This window comes from Aquila chrysaetos, chromosome 11 (genome assembly GCF_900496995.4).
Source record: "Aquila chrysaetos chrysaetos chromosome 11, bAquChr1.4, whole genome shotgun sequence".
Classification (NCBI taxonomy): domain Eukaryota; kingdom Metazoa; phylum Chordata; class Aves; order Accipitriformes; family Accipitridae; genus Aquila; species Aquila chrysaetos.
In genome coordinates, this window is record NC_044014.1 from 28,056,099 (window position 1) to 28,081,903 (window position 25,805).

The following is a 25,805-nucleotide window of genomic DNA, read 5'->3' on the forward strand; positions in this document are numbered from 1 at the left end:
CCTCCTCATGGCTGACCATGTTTGAACTGCTCCCAGCTTTGACTGCTAACCAGCATGTTCAGGCGCCGGCCCGACTTACCAGCTGAGCAGGCATAGCCAGGCAGCACCAGTGAAGCCAGACCTCTTTGGCAACTATCACAAATCACACTGAAAACAGAAATAGGTCATATTATCAGTGTCTAGTCATAATACTTTAGATTTCAGAAGCATAATGCTATCCATCAGAAAAATTACAGCATTTACGCTAGCCTTGTCCTGTGGTGCTTGTCAGGATATTTGCATGTTCTGCTATCAGAAATATGAGATATTTCCCACCTGAAACAACGCAAAGGCTGAGAGGTTGCTGAGGCGGACCATTTTGGATTTGTTACTGTTGAACTGATCTAATATAAATTGAATACAACTTACTTTACTGTAACTGTGCGAAATGGAATACTAATTTGCAAGTAGTGGCGTAATACCCAGTGTAAGTGTTCAGGTAATTGATTTTTTTATTCTTCATAGTTAATTTTTCTAGTATGAGCAAGCTGTAAAACCTGAAATGGTTTTGATAGCAGTAGAGACATTGGTATTGATTTGAATAACGTGAAACAACATCTCAATTTTTCCTTTAAGGATCAAAAATTTGTGGTGTCATTTATTCCATCAGTTCCCTGTCCACTCCTTGAGTTAGCTGGTTAGAAGCGTGTACACGGAGGGATGCAACCCCTCTCATCCCTCCCTTGTGGCCTGGAGCTCTAGCTGGTATTGTTACACAAGGAATAAGGGTTAGCTCAGGTACACATGTGTTCTGGCTTGACTTCCAGTTACTGAAATGTCAGTTTATTCTAGTGTAGATGGGGTCCATCTGCTTTCTGAACCACAGTAACTGCTTAGAATAAGGGGTGGGGGGAAAACCTTGTATCATCAGCTTTTGGCCTAATATCCAAAGTGTTTGTGTGCTTTTATACATTAGTCTTCTCAAGTTCAGTCATCACCAGTTAGACTTGAATTTGTTCGTAACTGAAAATTTGGGTTAATTGTAAATCCTCAAAAAACCTGATATAATTACTTGTGGTAGGAAGAAATCACCATAGGTAAATTCTACACATGTAAAAATACCATGGACTAATTAAAACAAAATCCTTGCAGTTGGACAGTTAACGTCCTAAATTGTTGCTTTCACTCCTGAGTTGACCCAAGCCTTTTTTTCAGCCTGCAGCCTGCTGCAGAGGTTAGCCCTGTGGGAATTGGGTGTCCTCCTGTGCCAGGGCCTGTTGGGGGCTCATTCCTTTCTGGTCCTTGGTAGACAAGGGCTTCTCAAATTGGGGCATGACATGTGTGCAGGGGGGTAATGGGAGAGCTCATGAAACATGGGACTGTTTTCACTTTCCACTGCCCACCCACCACCACTTCTCTCTCGCTCCCCCAAGCAGATCTGCACATCTGTCTCGTGTACTGTTTCCAAACGCAAGTTGAGCAGTGCCCTCCTATTTCTTCTGCTCATTCCTTTCTGGGTTTTTTAGTGCATGGGAATCATGCCCTCACCTACTGTTTCCATCCTTTCTCCCGTTTACTTTTTATGTTTCTTGCACATTGTTTTTGGTTAAGTCTTTGGCTTATCTAGTTGTGTTTACCATATCTTAAGCAAGGTAAGCTGATTTTTTTCTTGTAGCCAATGTCACTGGTTTCTTCTGTCTTGTTCTGAGTGTACTTTACTGCTAATAGCCAAAGGATTCCTTAATACGGAGTTTTAAACTGAACAAGGTAAACCCAGAACTGTTGAGTCCCCATGGTGCAAGTTGTGAGCCAGCACATGATAACATAATATTTTTTATGTTTTTGATAGTAATTTAGAATGCTATGTGATTTCACCAGCTTTAGGCACTATCACTCTCAGTATTTCACAGGACAGGGAGTTTTTTGTGATCCTGATTCTTTCCACCATTAAAACATGCCAGTTACAGATATGCTGTTTTATTGAGGTGAAGGCATTTGCCATTATTAGTTATTAATATTTGGTTAGTGCTCATATCTAAATCAGGATGCCCATTGTGCTAAGCACTGTACAAACACATTTGAAGAGACAGTCTCTGCTCCAAAGAGTGGAGCAGATTTATACTTTAATTCTTTCACCTTACTACTTAATGCTGCTTTTTTTGCACTTCAATTGTGCTTATCTAATGGATCTCTCTGCCACTGTGTCTCTCTGTAGTCATAGTAGTGATATTTAGGTAGTCAGTTTTTATCTTGATCATATGGAAGCTCTCAAAGACTTAAAAAAAAAAAATTCCAGTGTATCATCAAATTGGCAGGCCAAGACTTTGAAAAAGCCCAGTGCCCAGTGAAGCACTACTGCATGGTCCCTTCTAAAAAAGGAATGTTTCCTGTATTTTAAAGGTTTGTTTAGAAATGGGGATTAATTATAACTTGCCTGCACATGTGTTAGGATTGAGATTGCTGTGTTTTGAGTTCTAGAAGTATGGAAGATTATTATTCAATCTTAAGTTTCTGAGCTGATGTTGTCTGTCCGAACACTGGAAAGGGCTTCTCTGACCCCTGTAAGGTGCATTTGACTAAGTAAGCAAATTGGAAATACTTCCTCTGTTGCCTAGGATGGATGAAAATACTCCCTGAACTCAAAGAGGCCATTGGTTTGATCCACTGTACTTTCTCACCTTTACTAAAAGAGGTCTTTAGTAAAGACCTTATGACTTCCAGTCATAGAATGTCTGGAACACAGCAGTATCAGTTGCAAGAGATTACAGCTGTCTTTGTTAATTGCTCTGTTGTTATCTCTCATTAGTGCAGTGACTGTGCTTCGTATCTACTCTTTCTCCTTCACCTTAGTCCACAGAGGTCCAGGTTGTGGGTTTTGCTGGTTGTTTTCTTAATCAGTGTCTATCTGCAGAAACTTGTTAGTCAAGAACCTGTCTGATAGAAGGTTGTCATTTGTTTCATCATGATACCTACGTTAATGTTTGCTGTAGATCATGTAACATTCTTCCAGTCTTCGCTTATGAAGTCTTTATACCTTTTTTAACACATCCCTTTTATCTTAGAAAGCTGTTCATGTTGTGTTTTGCTATCCTTTTTGATTCCTAGATTTTTCCAGGATGAAATACATTTTTTGCTTTACAAGGCTTCCTTAAACCTACCTTCTCTATTAGTTTATTCCAGTCTGTAATAGCAGGGGCTTAGTCTGTACTCCATGAAAGCTTTGAGATACTACCTTTTATAAATACTGCAGTGAACTAGACTATTTCACTTCAAAGCTTTGATTGCTTGATCCTAGGCTTCAGCTTTGAACCCTCTTTTCTCTATTTAACGTTCTGGCTCAAGTCGCTGGACTGGTGCTGGAGTTCTCTGTGGTTGTTGCTCTGGGTGTCAAATAGGCTGCAGAGTCAAGCACTTTCCCAGCACGTGCACGTGCTTGGAAGTCCACTTAAAAAGGAAGATTTTTAGCCTTTGCCACTTTGTTATTATTTATTCTCTAGTGCTCAGTGGCACATTTGCTTGTGCAAGAATTTGCAAAGAGGTTTTAGAATCCCCATTTTATTTCCTGCAACATGCATCTGTGCTTTTTTTCAGCTGCCTCGCAGGAACTCCTCCTGTCAGATTAGCATGGTCTAGTGGTCTGCATCCAGGCTAGGAAAAGAGCCTCTGAGCTCTAATCCCACATCTGATGTTGAGTGCATTGATCCTCTCCTCTTCAGGATGCCATGGATGACTGTGAATATATGTCCTTAATGACTAGCATTATCTTCCTCCAGAGCAGTTCCTCTCTCCTTTCAAGACCCTGCTCTATAGATGTGAAAATCCTGTTTCCGTGTTGATGTCCAAACCCATTCTCTCCTTCCTGGTCTTTTTGTCAACAGTTACCCGGAAGGTCCATCAGGGAGTGGGGATAGTCTTGGCAGCGGAAATGTATCAGAACGGACAGAAATTTTCACATAGACCTACCAGTCCGTAGCCTCAGAGTCCCTCACCCTGGCAGCAACTAGGTGTGATTTCACTGTACCTTTAGGCAATAACTATTCTCTCTGGCATTCTAACCTGAGTATTTTCCCCAAAGGATTAGTTCACTACCTTAGCCTTCCCTCTTTGTGAAACTGGGATGATGTTCTCTTCACAGGATTAGGTGAAGATTAGCTAGAGTTTATCAGCGACTTGCAGATAAAAGAAGTGCTTTGTTTACATGTATATCTTTTAGACTGCATGGTCTTGATCACATGGCAGTGCTCAACTCTGCATTTGAAAAACATCTGATTGAGGATGCTGCTACAAAATAATTTTTACAGACCGTTATTAAGATGTACATATTTTTAGAATTGAATCCTGCTTCCCAAAAACTGAAGCATTTTGCAATTTGGAAATATTTTGCCCTATTCTTTTTTATTACCTTTAAAATTTTTGTATTAGGGTTAATCCATCGGATTTTTGTGGTCATGCTGGAAATTTCAATAGCATTTCTGCCCTAATGGCTGTGAGTACTGTGTAAAGGTAGAAGGAAACACAATGCCATCCTTCAAGAGTTTCTTGCTAAACATACAGACAGACAATGTCTGCTGTTACCTTTCCGCACCAAATATCCCTAGTTCATGAATTAAAGTATCTGGAACCTGAAATTCCCAATGTTTTTTCCGCTTCTTTTATAATTTCTGAAAATAAATGTTTTGCAGCAGCTGGAATCAGCTAACAGTCTTGTGGAAAATACATCTTGTTCTTCCCTAGCGATACTGGCTCTGTGGGGCTTTCTTAGTAACATGAGAACAGATATGACTCAGAAGACAGAGGGAGAACAACTATGTTGTGTAGGAAGTTAAAAAATGGGTTTCTTACCTTTTTTTTTTTTTTTCTTTTGGCCAACACCACAGTCAAGCTGCACTGCCTGCCTTTTTTATCTCTCTTTTTTTCTCTCCTTTTTTCCCCCTCCTTCTCCCCCCCCCACTCCCCCTTTTTTTTTTTTTTTTTTTTTTTACCCTTCTTGACAGCCTTTGGAACTGGAGCTGGTATCCTGAATTGATCTTAACAATTAATGTGAAATCCAAGAGAGAGCAAACCAGATGTTCTCAACAGACAGGTTTTTTTCTTTCGAGAGGGTTGTGCTGATGAAGGGGTAGAGGGATGATGTGAGCGTGTAGTATACAAGCAGGAGCAATTCCAGTGAACAGCTTTTTCTCAGACGTCAATGAAATGATCTAAAACATGAAATTTTGAAATGATGTAATTTCTAGTTTTCATAGCACCGAACTGCAGGTTGTTAATGCAGATTGATTTATATTGCAATATAGAAGATTAGATGGGGTTTTGATTAAGATGTTATTTGAATTTGGCCAAATTTTGGACAATTTGGCTTTTGGGGGGCTTTGTTCTGTGGGGAGGTACACATACAGGCTCTAAGCAGGAAGAAAATGTAGTAGAAATTTGTTCTCAAGGTAAAATACAGGACCAAAAGTATGCAGGGGGAAAAAAACTAAAAATCACACCTTGGAGCCCGCGTAATTACCCATTCTCCCTTCTCATTAAACAGCCAGCATCCTCAGGTCTATTCCTTGTTCCCTCTGTCCTTATTCCCTGGGTTTCTGTTGCTCTTGAGGGTTCTCCTGTCTCTTCCTCCACCCTCGTGTTTTCAAAATTACTTCAGTCTATTCCCCTTAGAGAAAATTTCCTAATACTTGGCTGCAAACGCCTTCTTTCTTTCAAGCCCTTCAAGTAACCAGCTCCTTCCAGAAAACATTCCTGTGTTAATTTCCCTGAGAAATTTTTGCCCATGCCATCTTGTTTTTGAACTTTTATTGCATTTCTTTCAAGTTCCTTATGGAAGGAGCCAGTTCTTATGTGCTTGTGAAAGGCCATTTATATAGTCCCCAGACAGTAAGTAGCCAGGCACAGTCTGTAGGCAATAAATGCATCTCTCTAACCTTTCAGAAACCTTGTCTTTCTTTAACGTGTTTAACATCTTATCTTTTGCTCTCATTTCTCTTGTTTTTGACCCTTTCTTCTAGCCACTTTCCCACATAATCTCTTAGTTTACATTGCTAAAATTAAAATTATCATCTGCTAGACTAACATGAAAGCACTTATCAATGTATAAAAAAGGAGTCGCGTTTTGTAAAGTACACTTAAAATGGTGTATTTAAAAAAAAAAAGGATCAGATTGGTAGAGGTTGTGTAAATGTAATATAAGAGATTCAGCCTTCCTGCCACTAAAATTGTTTACGGTATTTTCCACCAACTTCAGCAGGAGCAGGAGCTAATCCAAAATGCTTCTGACCAAGAATGGAGAATTTTATTTACCATCTGCTTGGATAGCATCTTACTGTGTGTTTTACAGTAATATTTGGTGTTCTGATGTCCATTTTGATTCTTCTTATCCAGATGTTCTGGGAGCATAAAATAGACATGGTTGCTATTTAGATAGGATGTTTGCTCAGTGCTGGTATAAACTGCTGCTTTTCTACAGGCTGTGAAACAGAAACGCTGTCCCTGTGAAAAGCTCTGCAGAATTAACGGGGCTTGAAGTCTTGGGAAATCCTCCGGGTCCCTCGCTGCCCTCCCTCCTCCTTTCTCCTCTCTTCCTCAGTATATGCTCTCCTCAGTTTTAGCTTCCAAAGATGAAAATCTTACCCCTGATAATGTCTTGTGGGTATTACAGTCTTGGATAAACAACATTTTTTGCAGGCTCTATTGGTCATGTCAGGTTGTATTCTAGTCATTTTCCCACAAAACGCCCTGAGGAGTCGCATACAACTCATCTGAAATGGTTTCCTATTTGTGTTTGTTACTAATGCTGTGGGATTGTTTAAGCATCCAAATTATATATATTTTTTAATTCTTTTTTTTAAAATCATCCTTTTGCACTGCTCTAACAGATTTGCTGTAGAAAATTGGTGCTAAAACCTGGTTCCGTGTGTCATTAGGACTGTATTATTTTCTCTGTCATTCCAGTCCTCCGCCTGAAATATTCTCAGGAGGCTGGGAAGACTCATGCTGCAGTTCAGTGCGAGATCGGAAAACTGTTCCAGCGTGTGGCATCCATGCTGTGCTGTCTGTCTCGCTTTCTCACCCGCCCACCCCTCCCCACGGCTGCCTCGCTCGGGCCCATTCGCCTTTTCAGTGGCTGAGATAAGATGTCAATGAGAGGGGAGGGAGGGTTAGCTGAGCTGCTGGAGGAATTGATTCTTGTCTGCCTCTCTGAGCAGTCTGTCTGCGCAGCAGCACATGATATGGTTTTGCACAATACCCCACTAATGCCCTAGTCAGCAGCTTCCAAGGGAAGAACAGTATTGAAAAAAAAAAAATAATAGCAGCCCTACGCGAGCTGCAGAGAGTGCACGGACCAGAGCTAAATTTGGAAAGCTAAAGCTTATTTCATGCAAGATTATTAGAATTATTTGGGTTTCCAAATGCATGCTCACACACATGTACGTATCACTGGCCAGCTTTTCCACGTGACTCAGCTGGATCCAAATGCAGTTGTTATTTATAGATAGCAAGAGCAGTGATGGCATTATCTTATAGCACTCCAGTCCTGAAATTATAGCACTTGTATGCAGGGAGAGGGGGCCCGATGCTCTTTGTAAGAACTGAGGCAGGCTGCTCTTCTGTAAGTGTCCATAGGATGAGGTAGTCACAAATAACCCTTTCCCTCTTCCCCATTTCTTTTTTATTTTCAGACAGAGAGAAGGAAGGTATTGAAAAGTCAGTGTAGGCTGTGATTTCTACTGGCTTCTTCCCTAGATGCATGTAAAAAGCAATTAGCCATGTTCATTTTTTTACCTCTCCCCTATTCCATAAATAACCTACTTCTACCTATGTAAAACCATAAACATTCCCCTGAAGACAAGGAAACAGCAATTTCTAATCTGTCTAAAACCAATGTTCATACTTGGGCTTTTAAATAAAACAAGTCTCATGTTCAAAACCGCTGGGTGCTTGTAGCTCAGCTAATTGAACTGAGGCATGTACGCGTGCACTGGAGCTGTGTCTTCGGGTATTGCCTGTGCAGAGAAACAGCTGGCTGATTTCCGCCTCTGCAGAGTGCCGTAGCCTTGGTGCTGGGGCCAGACTCTGAGCCGCAGCAGGGAATTCATCTAGCTGGGGAAAAAACACAAAACAAAATCAAAGAAATGTCAGGGTGGGGAAACAAAAACCAAAAAACCCCAACCAAACAAAAAAACCCCAAAACCAGCCAAACAGAAAAACCCCCAGATCAGATTCCTGGTCAGGTTCACAGGGTGATCATGCAAAGAGATGCTTCAGCACAGCTGGGAGCATGCAAGCCACAGCAGGGCATGGGCACAGACTGCAGAAGACAGGGCTACCTGAAAGTGGTATTGCTGCTGAACACGTAGTATCATGAAAATACAATCAAAATAATCTGAAGATCAGGGTGGGGTTATTTGAATGTTTCTTATTTTACGCCAGCTTGATTTTCTGTGCGCCCCTAATTGTAACAGAGCATAGGTGATTTGCTAGTTTTGCTTTATTGGTAATAAATAAAATAAACATAGTGCACATTGTGTTGTAAAGGTTATCAGAATGCCTTAACAAGATCATCCATGGCTCACAAAGTCTGCTCCTTAATACAACCATGTTTGAGGTGAGAAATGTCTATTAGCCCAACGGATACAGCTAGAAGAAATGAACTTTCAGGGTACAGAAGCCCTTCTCTTGCTCAAATTAGTTACCAAGTTCCCAGTGCAGCTTGGGAACAATTATTTGGCATTTAACTTTGGTATGTTAATTGAATGTTAATTAATTAGGCAGTTCTGAAGAAAAGGTGATTGGTACCAGAGGAGCAGAGCAGGTTGCTAGTAAAGGGAAGATGACAGGATTTGTGGGGTTGGTGGGACACAGAGGGAAAAAGAGAAGTAATGACTTTGTGTCATGGTTTAACCTCAGCTGGCAACTAAGCACCACACAGCCGCTCACTCACTCCCCTCCCGGGTGGGATGGGGGAGAGAATCGGAAGGGTAAAAGTGAGAAAACTCATGGGTTGAGATAAAGACAGTTTAATAGGTAAAGCAAAAGCTGCACACGCAAGCAAAGCGAAGCAAGGAATTCATTCACCACTTCCCATGGGCAGGCAGGTGTTCAGCCATCTCCAGGAAAGCAGGGCTCCATTACATGTAACAGTTACTTGGGAAGACAAACACCATCACTCCCAACGTGCCCCCCTTCCTCCTTCTTCCCCCAGCTTTATATGCTGAGCGTGACGTCATACGGTCTGGAATATCCCTCTGGTCAGTTGGGTTCGGCTGTCCCGGCTGTGTCCCCTCCCAAATCCTTGTGCCCCCCCAGCCTGCTCGCTGGTGGGGTGGGGTGAGGAGCAGAAAGGGCCTTGGCTCTGCGTGAGCACTGCTCAGCAGTAACTAAAACATCCCTCTGTGTTATCAACACTGTTTCCAGCACAAATCCAAAGCATAGCCCCATACCAGCTACTATGAAGAAAATTAGCTCTAATCCAGCCAAAACCAGCACACTTTGTTAGAAAACTTAACGCATTAACTGGGCAGTGAGATGGGAAATGTCTCTGCCTTGAAATTGCAGTGCATGTGCACGTCTGTCTGCTCGGCATTGTTCAAACAGAAATAAGTAAGTTAAAAACTCCTGTAGGCTGAGTTTCTCTTTGCTGATGTCCTTAACTGTTTTCATGCTTAGCACATAGAGATTATTTTATACATAGTTGTAATTTTTCTTTCAGAATGAAAAACAATATGCAAGGATAGGGTCAGAGCGCTGTCAGCTCAGTTCTGTGCAAGTATAAAGTTTGTATAGTGTGAAAAATGGTCCTGCAACCCCCAACTTTGAAAACTAACATTTTTTTTTCCTTCAGCACTTAAAGAGAAGTTGGCAAAGGCTGTATTACACTAATCGTACAAAAATAAAAAAATTCTGATGACACCTGATAAAACATTCTTTTCCCATAAAAATGTAAAATAATGTAAAATTAAAGCAAAGAGTGAGACTGCAGAACCAAGAAGCAAAAGTTCCTAAAATAGCTTTTGGTCCTTCTCAGAAGTTCTGAGAATGTTAACTTTGGAAACACGTTTCTGCTATAAATTTTGGTTGTGTGGGTTTTGTAATTTTTTTTTCCTCCTTGAAGGCCTCTCCAGATGTTTTACAGTTGTTGTTTGAAAATGTTCTATGGCAGGCACAGAGTCTGCGGGCACAGAGCAGTAACCCCTTGATGTGGTGGTTGTGGTTTTTCCTTGCAAAGAGAGGAAGGTGTATGATCATCTCTGTTCTGGGACTCGTTCTGTCACAAATGGTGTGACCTTCAGCAGCACATCACCTGCTCTCGGTTTCTTTCATCTTCAAAACTTAGCCAGCAAGCCATGTAGCTGGATTGCCACTTCAGCAGTCTCTGCAGGAACACCCCACTCTGTAACTGAGATGTTAAGTATTTTTTACATTTCTTGTCTTTTTGTAATAATTATAAATAGAAGCCAGATTTAAATACTTTTCCGATGCAGGCTGTTTGGTTGAAATTCCCGTGTTCACAATCATAGATTCATTTCATTGTAAAAGACTTCAAAAAGTCACGTATGCTATGCCCCCTTGCCTGAAAAAACCCTAATACCATTCTTGCTGGATATTTATCTGACCTTTCCACAGCATCTCCATTCATGGAAATTCCTCAACTTACCCCTTTAGGGTATTTAGGATCATTAGGATGCTCCTAATACCTAGCCTGTGTCTTTTCTATCTGTTTGTATATTATATTTTGGTGTTTCTACTGTGTATACGGATAATGCTTTGTTACTCAGTAGATTGGAATACTGCTGTCAATCTTCCCTCTTCTAAAAAAAAAAAAAAACCCAAACCAAAACCACCAAAAGCCCTACTCCATGCAATCTTTTCTTGCAGGTTATAGTGATACTTTTTTTCCTAATTATTCTGATGACTTTTCTCCCCCTTCTGTGGCTGCACATTGTGGTGGGGTAGAGTGAAAGGAGAACTGTGCATCTTTCAGACTTGGCTTCCAGTCGTGCAGCTGAGGATGCTGGTTGAGTTTGCTGCAGCAGCATGTCCTGGCTCAGCCGCTGCACAGCTACTGCCTTCAGCTCCGCTTCCAAGAATTCCTGCCTTTGGAGGTGGTTCTCACCCTGTTGTTGGGAAGGTGCACAGTGTCATACTTTGTACGTGTCCCTGTTGGACATAGTTTCAGACCATTTCTCCAGCTTTTCAAGATGATGCCAACACCAAATTTCTGCAGTGAACTGATGCTTCTTTCCAGCTTGTGCCATCTGTACCTTGACTAAGAACATGTTTTAGCCCTTTATCCGTCTGCGTCACGGATATCCATAAGTGAAGCATTCAGTAATTTCAGATCCAGAACAAGCTCCTGCAAAAACCCATCCGGTAATGCTTGTTTCTGTTACTGACCGTTGATTTAATAGTTTGGTAGGCTTAAGTTTCCAGCCATTTTGTGTTGTGTTCAGCTAGACCTTATTTCCCACGTTTATTTGTAAGAATGTCATGTAAAGCAGCACTGAAGCCTCACTAAAATCAAACTAATCTGTGCTCGAGGTCTCTTGTCTGCTAGCGTAAAGAAAGTACAGAAGTGGGGTGTAATTTGTTCCTGACAAATCCCTTTTGGTTGTTACTCATTTTTTACCTTCCTCTTGGTCCTTTTGAATAGTTTGGGTTATTTTTCCCCAGTAGGAAACTGAACCTCCAGTTCTGCAGTTACTCCTTTTCCTTTTTTGAAGACAGCCACTAGATATTCCCTTTTCCAGACTTTCATTGCCATACTGATTGTGCATGGATTCCCTGTGTTCAAAATCTGGTTAAATGCCTTTGGTATTTTTTTCTAGCACTTTTGGGTGTTAGTGGTAGTGTTAGCTCAGGAGTTGTTTACAGCAGTAATTGGAGGGCTCAGGATGGTTTAAGTGAAACTGAGCCTCTCACCTACAGGTCACCGGTTTGAATGTAGGCAAAGATGAGTTAAAGTGAGTCACTTCCATTTTTCAGATGCCTGTATTATGTGTGAAATCTGTTGATGACTAGAACTGGCATTACCAAATAAAAGCGTACAGCAGTAATGAAAGACACTGTTGTTTGAAATCTAAGCGGTGAAACCAACAATTGGATGAGTAAGAAAACAAGCAGCCTAATGCTATTGGAGTGCATTTCCTTTGGAAAGCCATATCCAAAATTTACTTGCTGGTGGCCCTTCACCAGCTTTGTTGTCTTTTTATAATGGGGCATGTTTTCAGATGTAGCAACGTGGGTACAGCTAAGCCTAAATGAGATGCTTACGTATTTTATCTGGATCTGTACAGAGTGTTTTGTGCTTGCCAAATTGAGCCATTGTTGCTATGTTTTGTAATGTATTACTTCAAAGTTAATGTAGTGAATCTGGTAAGATGCTCTGCCAAGTTTTGGCAAGTGTAGAAGGAAATTGGGGAATCCCAGTTCCGCTGAAGTCATGGGATGAGGATAGCAGTATTCAAATCCGGGTCTTCAGGCTGTAATATTCCAATTGGCAAGAGCTTTTAGGGAAGCCTATATATATGTGTCTTGAAAGGTATTTGTGAAGAGCTGAAGATATGCCGAGGCAAGCTGGACCCATATTCAAGACCAGACTTGTACATGGTGTCACTCCCATGCAGCATCCTTGAAAGCACATGCTATATAACTCTCAGGTTTGCAGTAAGGGTTTTATTGAGTAAAACCTCTGTTAATTAATTTGATATTACATTCAGTTTAATTAGGCATTCCCCGTGTTACCTATTTTGCTACAAACCTGTGTGGTGTTTGGCTTTTTAATGATAATACATAACTGCATTATAGATCCTAGCGGGGCAAAGCTGGGTGTTTCTGCAGGACACAGCTGTAGCTATAGTAATGAAGGAGGCATTGGTGATAAAGGACATTACTTGGATATTAGTGGTAGAAACATGTATCATACCATTTCACAATGTTGAACCGTGGCTGTTGACTTTGTGTTCCTGTTGCAGTTAGCGGGGTGGTTCATGCCTCCCGAAGCAGGGTTTGAGCCAGCCACCCCCTTTGCTCTGCTGGGGAGTTCAGTTCCACACAGTTTGCTGTGCAGTCGCTGGGACTAGCACTTTTTACCCCTGTGTGCATTTGGAGGCGGTACCAAAGATACAACTTGCTCTCCTCACTACTCTACTAGTGGAGCAAGTTTGTGTTGGTACTTTCAACTTCAGATAAAATCAGTCAGTTTAATCCAGCTTGTTTACTTGGACTGTTTAAGTTAACATCACTGATTTTGCTTGACGGAGAACAGCAAGCAGAGTCCTCAGCTGCTCCAAAAAAAGCAGCCAACTGGGGTGTAAGCCTCCCAGGACGAGTTGGAGCAAACACCTGGGAGCAAGCACTGGCTCTGTGCCCTGTGCCCCTGCTTGAGGAGTGGGCATCTGCTGGCAGCCAGAGAGGTAGGCCTGGGAGGAGGGGTGGACTCCCTGGGAACCATTGCGAGTCCATCTTGAACAGCCAGGCTGCTGAGAAATGACTACTTCGGCTTTGTAGTTGGTATTATATATACTCCTTTTGTGCTCTCGGCTTTGAGGCAGATACAGAGCAGAAGCTTGTGTAATGACAGGGGTAGGGCTTGCCTGTCACAGGGTTAGGACATGTAGCGGCACCTTGAAAGAACTGAAGAGGAGGGGCAAACACGCATACTCTGAATTTCTCCTAATGGATAGTTACATCCTATTTCCTTTGTGGCCTTGCTTTCCTGCCTGGACTGACTGTCCGACAGGCTAGCCAGCCATTGCCAGGCTCTGCTGGAGTGTGTGAGGAGGAGAGCTGCAGGAAAATCAATCCTTGAAATAGTTTGTGATGACCAGTTTCTCCCTCTCTTTCCATTTCCCAGCTCTTTAAAAGCAAAATGGCTTTTAAAACACGAGGAGAACATCCAATTTACTGCTTCCCAAAATTGTGGACAAAGATTCCACCCTTTTAATGCAATTGAAGTTATTTGTCTAATATTACAGCACATTGAGCATTAGGTGGTTAACATTTTTAATGTATTTTTCCAAACAGTATATAGTCTCCATTTTTCTGCGTAGAAGGAATAACATTCTTAAATAACCAAGACAATAGTTATTTCCTCTCCTCTCCTTCTCTTCTCTTCGCTGCTTCCCTTCCCGCCCCACCAAATTATCTCACTGGATGATTTATAAGAACTGTATTTAGATTGCAGTCTATACAGAAGAGGATAGAAAGTCCTCGGTAGCTCTGTATACTGCTTATCTGGAATTCTCCATGTGAAAAATACAAATTTTTTTCTAAGAGCAATATAAAATTAATGGATATGATCTGCAAAAAAATGCTGTATTTTCTTACTTATGCTGTAAATATCTTTTCGGCCAACTGATTTTCCTTCTGAGACACAAAACCAAACTAGTGAGACAGTGCTGAATAGATAGGTCTCTGAATCAAACTCCTCCTCTTTTCCTAATATTTTCATTGCAGTGAGTAAGAAATACAGGTCTGCTGGTCTGCCTATTGAACTATCTACTGCAGCTTAACTGCAGCAAGGAAGTGGTAATCCTATTGTGCTCCTCCAGCAGTCTCCCGGGAAGCAGAAGGCATTGAAATTACTGAGCTGTTGTCCTATCCTCTCCTTACCTGTCTTTGTGGCTGTAAATACAGTGTCTGCCTGTAAATAACAGTTTGCTGCACCTTTAAGCACATTCCCTAACAAGAGGCAGCGATTTACTGAGGTGATAAGCTGTAACTAATACTAGGGTATCATAATAGGTAAATAGATTAGCACCGTGCTTCTCTGTATTTTGCTTTCTAGGGAGCCCACTGGCTCATTCACCTGGAGATGCTTACCACGGCACTTTGCACCGCGCCGAGTTAAATCAGTCAGTTAACAGGATTGCAGCTATCGGTGCTGGTGTGGATGCAGCTAATGAAATGCATTAGTGAATCTGTGGGGCAGCATTGATCACTTACCCTGTTTTCCATCCCCTTTCTGTTTCCTGGCCCAAAAGGGATTGTAATGGGCTGTACCAATATTCGATGCTATGGCTACAAGCTATCCTTTGAGCTGCGTCCATCAGCATCCATCACGTAATTGTTGCAAGTATTCTGGCACCATTTGTCGTCAAGAAGAAGGAAGTGGCGTGGGCAGCCTGGGCGTGATCCATGGCTTCCCCCAGCTTGAACTCCTTGGTGTTCCTAATGGAAGGACCCGGCGCTTCTAAAGCGGTTGTGATGCTGCTGCTGGGTGACAGGCATGCATGGCTCCAAGGGACAGGAAGGTGCCATGGAGCGGGCAGCAGAGGCCTTTGTTTCTGTACTGCCTGGCAGGTTTTCCGCACAAAAGGGCCCTCACAGGAAAGGAACAGTACCAGGGGATGTGGCCAGTCCTAATAATTGTGTCACAAATCTTGTGGTATTTGGCACGTTCCTAAAGACCTGGCTCCTAGAGGCAGGGGATTAAATAACAATTGCTTCCTTTCTCTTTCAAGCAAGGCTTAGCTCTGTGGTTGCAGAGAAATGCTTGAAATGTGACTCAGGATGGGGGGGGCCGCGGAATCTTTGCCTTCCAGCCCCCTTCTCTCTCCTTGTCCCCAGGATCCCAGTGTAGATACGTTGTCATATCTTACGATTTTTTTTCAATGAAAGTATTTAAAACTATTGGAGGCATCCAGAAGGGCATAAGGTGTGGCCAACTCTGGGTGTGTGGGAGTATTTCTGAGTATTTTAAGGAGAGGTCAGTCACGTTCTGTGCTGAGACACACTCTTGCAACGTCTGGTCCTCTTCAGAGAAAGGAGAAACAAAAACAGGACTGGGTGGCAGCAAGCTGAATATCTCTGAATGTTTTTTTTTTCTCTTGCTTCCTTAGAGAAACCCCTTGGGCTACTCGCAATTGAAATTTCTCTTATTTTTAAATCTTTCTGTTTTTCTGTTTCACAGATGTGAAAGCTGAGGCTGCTCATTTCTGTGTTGGTTTCCTAATGCAGTCATTGTTAGCAAATCAGTATTGATTGATTCCTATGAAAATGCATCAACGCTTAAAGTAAAACGCAATCCCATTAAGAATGATACAGGTTTTGCAGATGGAGAAAAGTAGGTCAAATATTGCACCAATCATCCCAGAGTGTGTCCCTTTAAGTCAAATAAATGTGTGAATACACTTAAATTGTCAGCATGTCATTTGATTGCCATTATTATGCATCTTTTGGCATGAGCTGGCAAAGCCCTGTGACTGAACAGGGGTTGAACATGTCAATTCTGGTGTATTAACCAGGTTGTATTTTACACCTGGGCTGCATACGGGGGCAGAGGGGGGTGCATGTTTAAGGATTTTTCCTTTCTTCCCATTGCAACAGTTGACTTCAACTTTAGCAGGAAAGCCACATCATTATATGCAAGGGACATTGTAGCAATGCAGCACAGGAACACGATTTAAATCTGATCATTAAACTGCCGCAGCAAGAGGCTGCGAGAGACGGTGTGGATGGTCCATCTGCAAAATCTGTGCTCCTGTTGTACAAGGAGGAGGGGCGGAGGGGGGAGAAAAAGCAGCTGCTTGGCTGTGCTATGAGAGGGAGAGACTGACTGTTGGCACCATCTGTAGCTGTCCTTTGTGCTTGCTGCTTTATCTGTTCATTATAGTAGGGTACTGAATTTCTCGTGCTTTGAGTGTAAATGAGTTGAGATGCGCCTAATACTGTCAGCATAAAAAGCAGTAACTAAGTACACTAAAGATGAATAGTGTAATCTGTAAATTCATTTTGAGTTTGTTTCATCTTGCTTGAATAGCCCAGGAAGTGATGTTCTCCAGAAGCCAGCTGTACCAGATGTGCGTGTGGGGTATATATTCATCTTACCAAGCGGAGAGCAGAGCGGTGGAGGTGGATGGGGCAGGGGACATGGGAGGTTGCCCCAGCATTTCCAGCAGAGGAGAGCAGACTCCTTTAGAGGGTTCTTGCTCCTACTGAGCATGATAGAGGGGGACTGGTAACAGCTCTGTTTTCATTCCATGCACAAACACCGACTCAGGGAGAAGAGTGATTATTATACATGGTACACGAGTCGAAATGTTCTGGGGGAGGAAAGGTTAAACCTCTCTGTAATGACTGCTGTGATAGGGATGAGTAAGTTTGCTACGTTTTATACCTGCGGTCTCTTAGTTTCTAAAAACATGAGTCCTCTCCAGATAACTTGTAGAATGAAACCGTCCAACTTATCTTCAGGACCTCTTTGTTCTTTGACGGTTTACATTTCACTTTTATAAATGTGTGTATCGGATATTGGTGGTAGTAATAACTCATTAAGATCTTTTCTTATCTTCACCTCACCAAAGCAATGCTCTCTCATTGGCATATTCCTTTTCCTGGAGTTACTCTGCTTTTCTTCCGAGCAGGTTTGGCTTTTGTTTGCAGATGCGTGCCCTCAGACCCTTTGGGTTGTTGCTTTTATCTTATTTGTCAAGTGCATATAGGTGTGCAGAAGAGCAGCTCCCTCCTCCCATCAAAGCATCGTTTAAGATGGACGATTTCCATTTGATGCTGTAGTAATTACACTCAGCTGTGGAAGTGCTCAGCATCCACTATTACTCTGCGACGGCTGCATTTAGCGTTCAGCAGAATACTTTGTTCATGTTTCTCAGAGCTCAAGTGGCCGTGGTGCGCAGGAAGAAACCCTGCAAGGCAGGGATTTGTATCTCCAGGAGGCTGGAAAAGGGGGAGGGGGGCCTTTGTCACTGGCACATTAGTAATGATATGCCAGGGATAAAAGGTGAGTATAATTTGATCAAATGCTTGTTGACAGATTCCTTGGCTAATAGAGAAGCGGCTTAGACTGACACTCGTTGCTGGAACGTTTCAGAGCTCTGGGGAATGCTTTCTGTAGGCTACATGTGAGGCTGACAATTTCCGAATGACCATATTTAGTTACATAAAGGAGCGGTGTCCCCTTTTCGTCACAGCAGAGCTCTAAAATGTCTCCCTACACACCGCTCTTGACCTTCCACTTGATAAATGCAATGAAATTACCACCTCTCCTTTGTCCAAATGTGTGACTAATTCACAGGAATGGCCTGGGCTTTAAGTATTTTGCTTGTGTGGCCATTAAATTTGAGAAATTCCAATTGTTTCCTGTACTGAAAAATCATATTTGTGGGTATTCTTGGCAAAGCAGGTTCCGCCCCCCCCCCCCCCCCCCTCCCCCCCGCCAAATATGACTTTACAATTAGTCTCTTTGGAATTTGTTCTGTGTTAACAGTACCTGTGAGTAGGTACTGGAAAAAGAAGGTGGTGTACCCTGAAATGATAGTTTGCTACTGCTTACGATTATGCTATTTGGTGAAAAGACAACCATTAGAAAAACAAGAACTGAAAAATAAAAGCCTCAATTTTAGAGAATTCTGCACTTGTCTCTTTTAAACCAGCAAGCCTAAGATTACATGTTGAGCTCTCTAAACCACTGCGGCAGCTTTGGTTTTGAGTAGTCTTCTGGTTCTCACCTACTTGTGCAATCTGTTGATTTGTGTTCGGTTCATAAAACCTCAGGAGAGCACTTAGTTAAAAATTAAATACAAAACATTTTTTGTTCTGAGGGTTTTATAAAGCATTCTTTCAAGAAGGAAAAACCCCCAGCGCTTCCACTTGAGAATGTTTCTTCAACTGCAGAATTTTGCAATTAGTTTGCACTTCGTTCCGGTGAAACTCTTCACCGTGTCATACCTTGGTGACTTTTTACCAGAGCCACTTCTGATGCCGGAATTAAACAGGCAGCTCTGAGGCTCTATTGGGTGTTGCTGGAGGCTTCAGTGGGATGTCTTGGCTGAGTGCGCTCATGGGAGCCAGATTTCACCCGCAGTCACTTTCTGGGGCTCTGCTTACTGCAAAGTAGGTGGTTTCTGTAACAGGGTCTGGTCTTTTCTGAGTGTGGATGCATAAGAGAGAGGCCATGTTTTCAGAGATAATGGCCCCTTTCATGTTTTCAGAGGGCATTGCAAGCTTTTCATCTCTAGGAAATCTCTGCATCTTCATAGTTTATAAGCGTGATTTTCCTGTAAGCACAGAATTACCCTCATTGACCAGAAGATTAGGCACATAATGGAAATACCCATTTAGGAGTTGTGCTGGATCAAATATAGACTTAAGTGCCTAACTTTGTATCCATACATCAGTGTGGCCATATTCTCCTGTTTATTCAAGACTGGTAGCTGATAGCGGTTTTGGAAATGAATTCCTGCACATGGGTTTCTCTTCATGCCTCTCCGATTAATCTTTTGCACAAAAATAGCCAAACAGAAAAGAGATCTTGTTGTTCTTTGCTCCCCTCTGTGAATGATGTCTTCTGTATGTTTTTGTTACGTTTCTATTAGTGTGAAATGAATTCTTCTCTGTCTTCTCTCACTCACAACAGCTATCCCATGTCCTTGTGCCTCATCCATTCTTCATCTCTGTGCCACTCAGCTCAGACAAGTTCTCTCGTGCATCCTGGGCTGTGCAGAGTGTTTGTTAACTTGTGTAAAAACATTATAATGATAGTGTAGGGCAATTACAGACTCAGTTTGATAGGATAATAATGTGAGTGGTGGTTCGTGGACAAGCTTTTAACTCTTGGGGTTTGTCTGTTCAGATTGTGACTCCTGTTACAGTAGCTTGCATCTGCATTCAGCTGTGCGGTTCTTCAGTTGTGCACTTACTGTCATTGTGTTCTGTTTGCACAGCGCTGCTTTCGTCGTGGTGTGAGGAGCTGGGACGTCTCTTGCTGCTTCGCCACCAGAAAAGCCGGCAGAACGATCCTCCAGGGAAGCTACCCATGCAACCCCCCATGAACTCTATGAGCTCCATGAAACCTACCCTCTCTCATAGGTGAGTCTCAGCCCAGTCCGTAAGAGTGGCGGCCTGTACAGATGTACTGCATGACAGATCTGTTAATTGAAATGCTTCTTACCATTGATGGAGGAAGCTACACTGTTTCACGCACTGAACAGCACTACAGACAACAGGGGATCTGTAATTACAGCAAATACTAAATAAACTTGGGTTTTGTCTTCACTATTGCCTGGTGCATAGTGAAGTGAGGCTTCCATCTTCAAATATGTGCTCAGATCAAGTGAGCTTGCTTTCAAACCTCAAGTTGTGCCCTAGAGTTAAACTTCTACATGTCTCACCAGACATTTTCCTTCTGTTTATTTAAATACAACTGGCTTTTCTTGAGGTTGAAAACATTTCACTGATGTTCTGTTTTTGTAAGTGTGGTTGGAAACGTACTGTATACAAAGCAATTGTATAGTGAGTGTAGCCATAGATGGGAGAATGTCCTATACCGCCTTACATCAGGTGAGGATCACAAAGCACTTATGTTAATGTAGGGAAAATGTGAGCATTAAAGGACACTAGAAGAAGCTGAAGATGTGAAGCTTTTGATTACCAAATTATGTAGAGGAGCAGTATTTGTATTTCTTGTCTGCAGACCCTAGGTCAAGGCAAAAGCTGAAGAGTAAGTGTAGACAGGATTAAACATTCATTTCATGCTTTATGTCTCTGGGAGTTTTTTTCAAGGCTTTCTTTCCCAATCACCAAGAGTATAAATTGTTTTTAATGTAGGGCACTTGTGTTAGTAAAGGATTGTAAGAGTGCAGGTGAGGCTAAATTCCTTGTACCTAGATTCCATGGTAGCATAAGTAACGTGAACTTTTGTGTTAGAATGGAGCTTAGGGACATCTTTGTACCAGTGCATTTGCATGTGTGAATTTGTCTGGAAATCACTTTTGGTTTGAGGTTGGGTTTTTTTTCCTTATTTGTGTCGTAGTTATGGGAAAACCATGCAAACGCTATGCCTTTTATTATAGCCCTTGAGAATAAAGTCCTTTTTTGAGTATAAATAATATAGTATCACTGACTTTTCAGAGTACCTGGATTGCTTCTTTTTTAAGTTGCTTATGAAATGATTGATTGTAAACACACTTTAACAAAAAACAAAACAGAAAACCTTCTGTTCTAAAATAACTTATTTTTACACCTGGGAGAAGCTTTGCAGAAGCCAAGGTGAAATTAGTGGCCAGTCTGCAGAGAAAGTGTGGTGCAGTGTATACACTCTCTTAGGTGTACTTTTATAGTTTTTAGATGCCTGATTCTCATCCAACCTTTTAGCTTCTGTTCCCCTAGAGTCTATAAAGTAAGGATGAATGCACTGTTCTATCTCACAGGGACTGTGTGCTACATTAGTAGATAAGGTAGGCACAACTCTTTTCTTTCATGGCAGTTTTCCACTGAAACTCTGTCACATGTCAAAAAATAAATACTTTCTTCTGCTAAACCTAAATACCAGCATTTCTGGCAATACCAGGTTACCCAATATTCTACCTAATAGTAGAACATCCTGCCCAGTATCAGACAGTCCCTATAAGTTTCTCTTGAGTATTGCCCTTGAAATGTTTTACTGAGGAAGACACTGGGAGTCAGTTCTAAATTACTGCTGTTTACCTATGAGATGCCCCTTTAGAAACATAATTTCTGTGGCATAACTTCTTATCTATAATAGCTGCAGCAGCCTCTTAGGGATTTGGAATACCTGCATCGCTGCTTCAGTGTGTGCTGTTGTCTCGTCTGTAATTTAGCCATAACCATGACTGCTCAAAATCTCTCAGGTGGCACATTAGAATGAGACATCTTGTGGCTCTCCAACTTCTTTTTCCAGCTGGAACTGTTTATTTTCATGGATGTTTTATAATCAGTCTATAAGACAGTAGTGAAGTATGGGTAAAGAATTGAGTTTTCTGTTTGTTTGAATTAAACAAATGATGAAAAGCAATTAAGTACGATCCCAGTGATAACGCTGTTGATGAAGCAACATTTGTATTTGCATTAGATTACGTTTGGGTCAAAAGCTTAGTATTAAAGTTCACAGGATCTTATCTCTAATTGACAAGGTTTTTGTGTGAATTCAAACAAACAAAAAAGAAGTATGCTTTGCATTTCCTACAAGAAATTAATGTAGCCTGCTACTTCAAGTTTTATAAAAGAATTAGATACTAAGTTAGAACAACCAAGAGCATATTCAAGAACCTTATGTAGCTTAACAGAGGGAATACAAGATACATGTCAGCTGCTGAATATCACTAGACAAAAAAAAAAAAAAACCCTTCCCCTGTTCACACAGAGCTTTTTCTGCTGTTGCTTTTACTAGGAACAAAATTACCCAGAACTCTAGTCAGGGACTAGAATCCCGATGTACCTGGCACTACAGAAACACAGCTGCTTAGTCTCAAAGTTGAAACAAGGCTCGGCTATTTAAAATAAATTCTGACTCAAGAATATATCACAAGAATCTAAATCTAAGGATTCATATTTAAGAAACTGTCTTCACATACACTGGAGGGAATTTAGGTCTGGCCTATTTTTAGGGACAACCTTTTATTTTTAAAAAGTTAATTGAGTTGTGGGAGAAAACTGAAGTAGACAGATCAAGGAGGGCTTTGATATTGATACTGTTGGTCAAATGCACTTACAGAGAGCAGAATATAAGCCATACAAGGATGCGCGCACATGCAACAAGTGCTTTCAGAGTAAGGACTCTATCGTGCTAATTTCTTTCTAAATTTAGTTTTTCATTAACAGAATGATCGACTGTTGCATATAGAACAAAAATTCAGCTAAATACCTACTTCCTAACGTAGGGCAGTTGATTGGACTGCAAACTCCTGTGCTTTATGAACAGCATGACCACTGGATTCTCAAAAAAAAACAACCCCTCAACCTTTTTTCTTTTTTTTTTTTTTTTAAATCAGTATAGTGTAATAATAGGTTAAACTTGAATGTGAGATTTGTTGATATTATTATTATTATTATTATTATTATTATTATTATTATTATTATTATTATTATTATTATTATTATTATTATTATTATTATACTTTTTTACTGATTCATGTGGGTAAACTTCACTCCTGTACTGAAGGACCAGTATGAGACCTATCCACCTCCTTAATCCTGTATAATTTCTAATTTAAGTCCAGCTTAAAGGATTTACGGGGGAGTTATGGAGAGCTGGTAGTCTTTGGGCTGGCCCTTCTGCATAGCAGTGAAATTTCATGCTTTCTAGCTTGCAGGGAGTAATATAACTTTCTTGTGTTGTAGTTTTCTGATCTGGCATAATGTCTGTAATAACAGATGCTACTCAAGGTGGCTGATTTTTTTTACTTTTAAATGAATATAAGGTCTTTGGCAAATGCTGTTATGCAAGTACAAATTATTGTCATTGTATACCTTCCCTTGCTTTGATCAAGTTCCTGCTTAACACTTCATTGCATTAAGTGGTGGACCTTTACATGTGGGTCAAATTGAATCTTCCTTGAAATGGGTACATTTTCCATCAGACCCAGCGGGAATTGCACCCTAGTTCAGTTTAAGGTGGATCTGACCTATGCAAGCCCCAGGAGGCTTCTCATTTCTTGCATAGCTTGTAGCAAAGCTTACTTTGTCAACAAAACCACCTGAAAATAGACAGCTGTTGGTTGCAGTTTGGTATATTGTCATGAGCATTCGTCGAGTTCTTATTGTCTTCTCTCTCGCTCCAAATTTTGGCTTCTAAGTTAATTGCCAGCTGTCTTGCAGTTAGTGACCAAAGGGTAGTTATGTCTGTATAGGGCAGTCAAGATTGATGAAAAATACGAAGTTAAAATCATTTTTATCACAAATTACTTAGTGCTAGAGGTTTTGAGAAAATTAAACAGTAGATCAAATTAAGTAGTAATTCAATATTACAGTAGGTGCTTTATTTATTATCATTACTGTTTTATGTTCAGGCAATTGCCATAAATACCCTTTATTGGTTAGACTTGCTTTACAAGGGTGCTTATTTTAGTGTTTGTTTTGTCCCTTTTTTTCTTCCAATTTAAACTTTACTAAGAGCTGAACTTTCAACATCAGTAGGAGCTCTTGGAAAAGAATGGCAGTTCTGTGTCTGCATTTTTACTGGGTGGTTAGGATTGGCTCTTACATTGTTAAGAATCAGGAGTGATCTGGCTATAACATACTAGTAGAAACAGTGTTAGAGTTGCTGCAAAGGTTGCTGCCTTTTCAATTTTGCCATCATAGGCGGTTTTGACAGTGATAGTCACTTTAAAAATGTCTGGGTGAGAGAAATGGTTAAAGTGAAAGGTCAGGTGCGGCATATACACACTTCTGTGAAAACAGGCACGTTGTGCATGTTTTAGACATCAGTCTGAAGTCAGGGTTCACTTCATTGCTGCGTGTGGCTGTGGCGTACAGGAACAATCTTTGCAAAAGAACTCAAAACTCTTTAGGTGAAAGATAAGATTGTTTCAAAGCATTTTCATCTTTCTGTTTGTGAAGTTGTGAAATAAATATAATTAGGAACTGAACAGATGGTAAATCCTAATATAAGAGAATATACCCAGTAAAGCAACCTGTATTACTCCTGATTCTGCAAGAGCAGCCTCTCTTTTTCTTCTCTCTTCCTTTGTCAACAAAAGTTAAAATCCACCATCAGGAGAAAATGAGGGAAAAGTTCAGAATCCAAAAAAGTTTCTGCAGAAGTGCCATTTCTTAAAGAAAAAAACCCTCAAGGTTTGTTCAGAACAGTATTAAGTAAGGCCCCTGATGCTCTAAGCATTGTAAAGACAAAACTAATTGCTCGAAAGTACTGTCCCAAAACTTGTTTGCCTATCTTGTCCTCTGAGTGAAACCACTGATAACTAGTTTTAGCGCATACACTTACTTTGGGGAGGAGATGGAAGAAAACCTTGAAAGAACGTTGAAGCTAAAAGCAAATGATTAGTACTCTCTAGCTGCAAACTGGTAATGTGTAACTGTTAGCTGTTAATAATTAAATCTGTAATATTTTAATGTGAAAAATCTGCATTTCATTTTAGGTGAGATAATTTTGTGGTCTATTCTTGTGGTAACAGGAGAGACTGAGACACGATCTCTGAAAATAACAGGCAGCTTAACTTCTCTTCAAATATATATTCTTCACGTGCTTGGTAAAAGGTATAGGATAAGGATCATATTTTATTGTGTGTACAGCACCTTGCACAGATGTGAAAATAGGGCTTCTGTATTGATTAGAGGGTCAAAGTGAGTGCTATTGCAATAAGAATAATATGTAGCAGCACAATTACTATACTTCGGTGACTTTTTCTGATAAGTACGTGTAAGTGTTACGTACTCTACATTTTTTCCTCTAAGCATTGTATATACTAGATTAAAAGTTTTGGGGTTTTGTTTTGTGATTTTTTTAAAATTATTTTTACTTTTCATTAAAAAGTGTCAGCTGGTATTTTTAAAAATCCTGGTAAAGGCTGGGCAAATAGTATTTAAGGTGCATCTGCTGACTGAGGCAAAATCTGACCTTCTCAGGCTTTGCCCTGTCTATGCTGGTTTTTAAAATATGGTAACTAACACCTTTGAAAAGACAGCTATCGTTCTAGTGTTTGGGCCATATTGAACATCCGATTCCTGAAAATGTCTAAGTGATTGCAATTTGCTGTTTAGTGATAATCGCAGTAGTATCATGCTCTTCGCATGAGGACTGCTCTCAAAAGCAGATGATTCGTGCTAAGTCTAGGTGATTTTCCTCTTCCAGTGTGTTGGGAAGGTTCCCTCTGTCACTTGTTCTCAACGAAACCAACTCATTTCTGATGGCACTGGAGTTAAAAATCATTCAGCTGCGGCAACACCCCTAGTTTTTACCAATTTTGACTGTCAGCATGATAACCGCATGGTGACACTGAAAGCTATACTTTGCCTAGCTCTTTGATGCAAAACTCATTAAAATCATCGGGAGTCTTTTAACTGGATTGAGTACCTTTGGATAGGGAACATCAGAACAAAGTCAACAGTGCCCT

At 41.0% G+C, this 25,805-nt stretch overlaps 1 protein-coding gene across 13 annotated transcripts in view; it reads left to right on the plus strand.

Annotated features, from left to right (window-relative positions):
* ZMIZ1 (zinc finger MIZ-type containing 1) overlaps positions 1-25,805 on the plus strand; it is a 363,277-nt gene that overhangs the window by 288,546 nt on the left and 48,926 nt on the right. For all 13 annotated transcript variants that reach the window (XR_003925726.2, XM_030030051.2, XM_030030045.2 and 10 more), the window contains one exon: positions 19,659-19,803. Coding sequence is in view for 12 of the 13 variants with exons in the window: in XM_030030051.2 (XP_029885911.1) it covers positions 19,659-19,803 (145 nt within the window). In the remaining variant the exon portion in view is untranslated. The remainder of the gene's footprint in view (positions 1-19,658; positions 19,804-25,805) is intronic.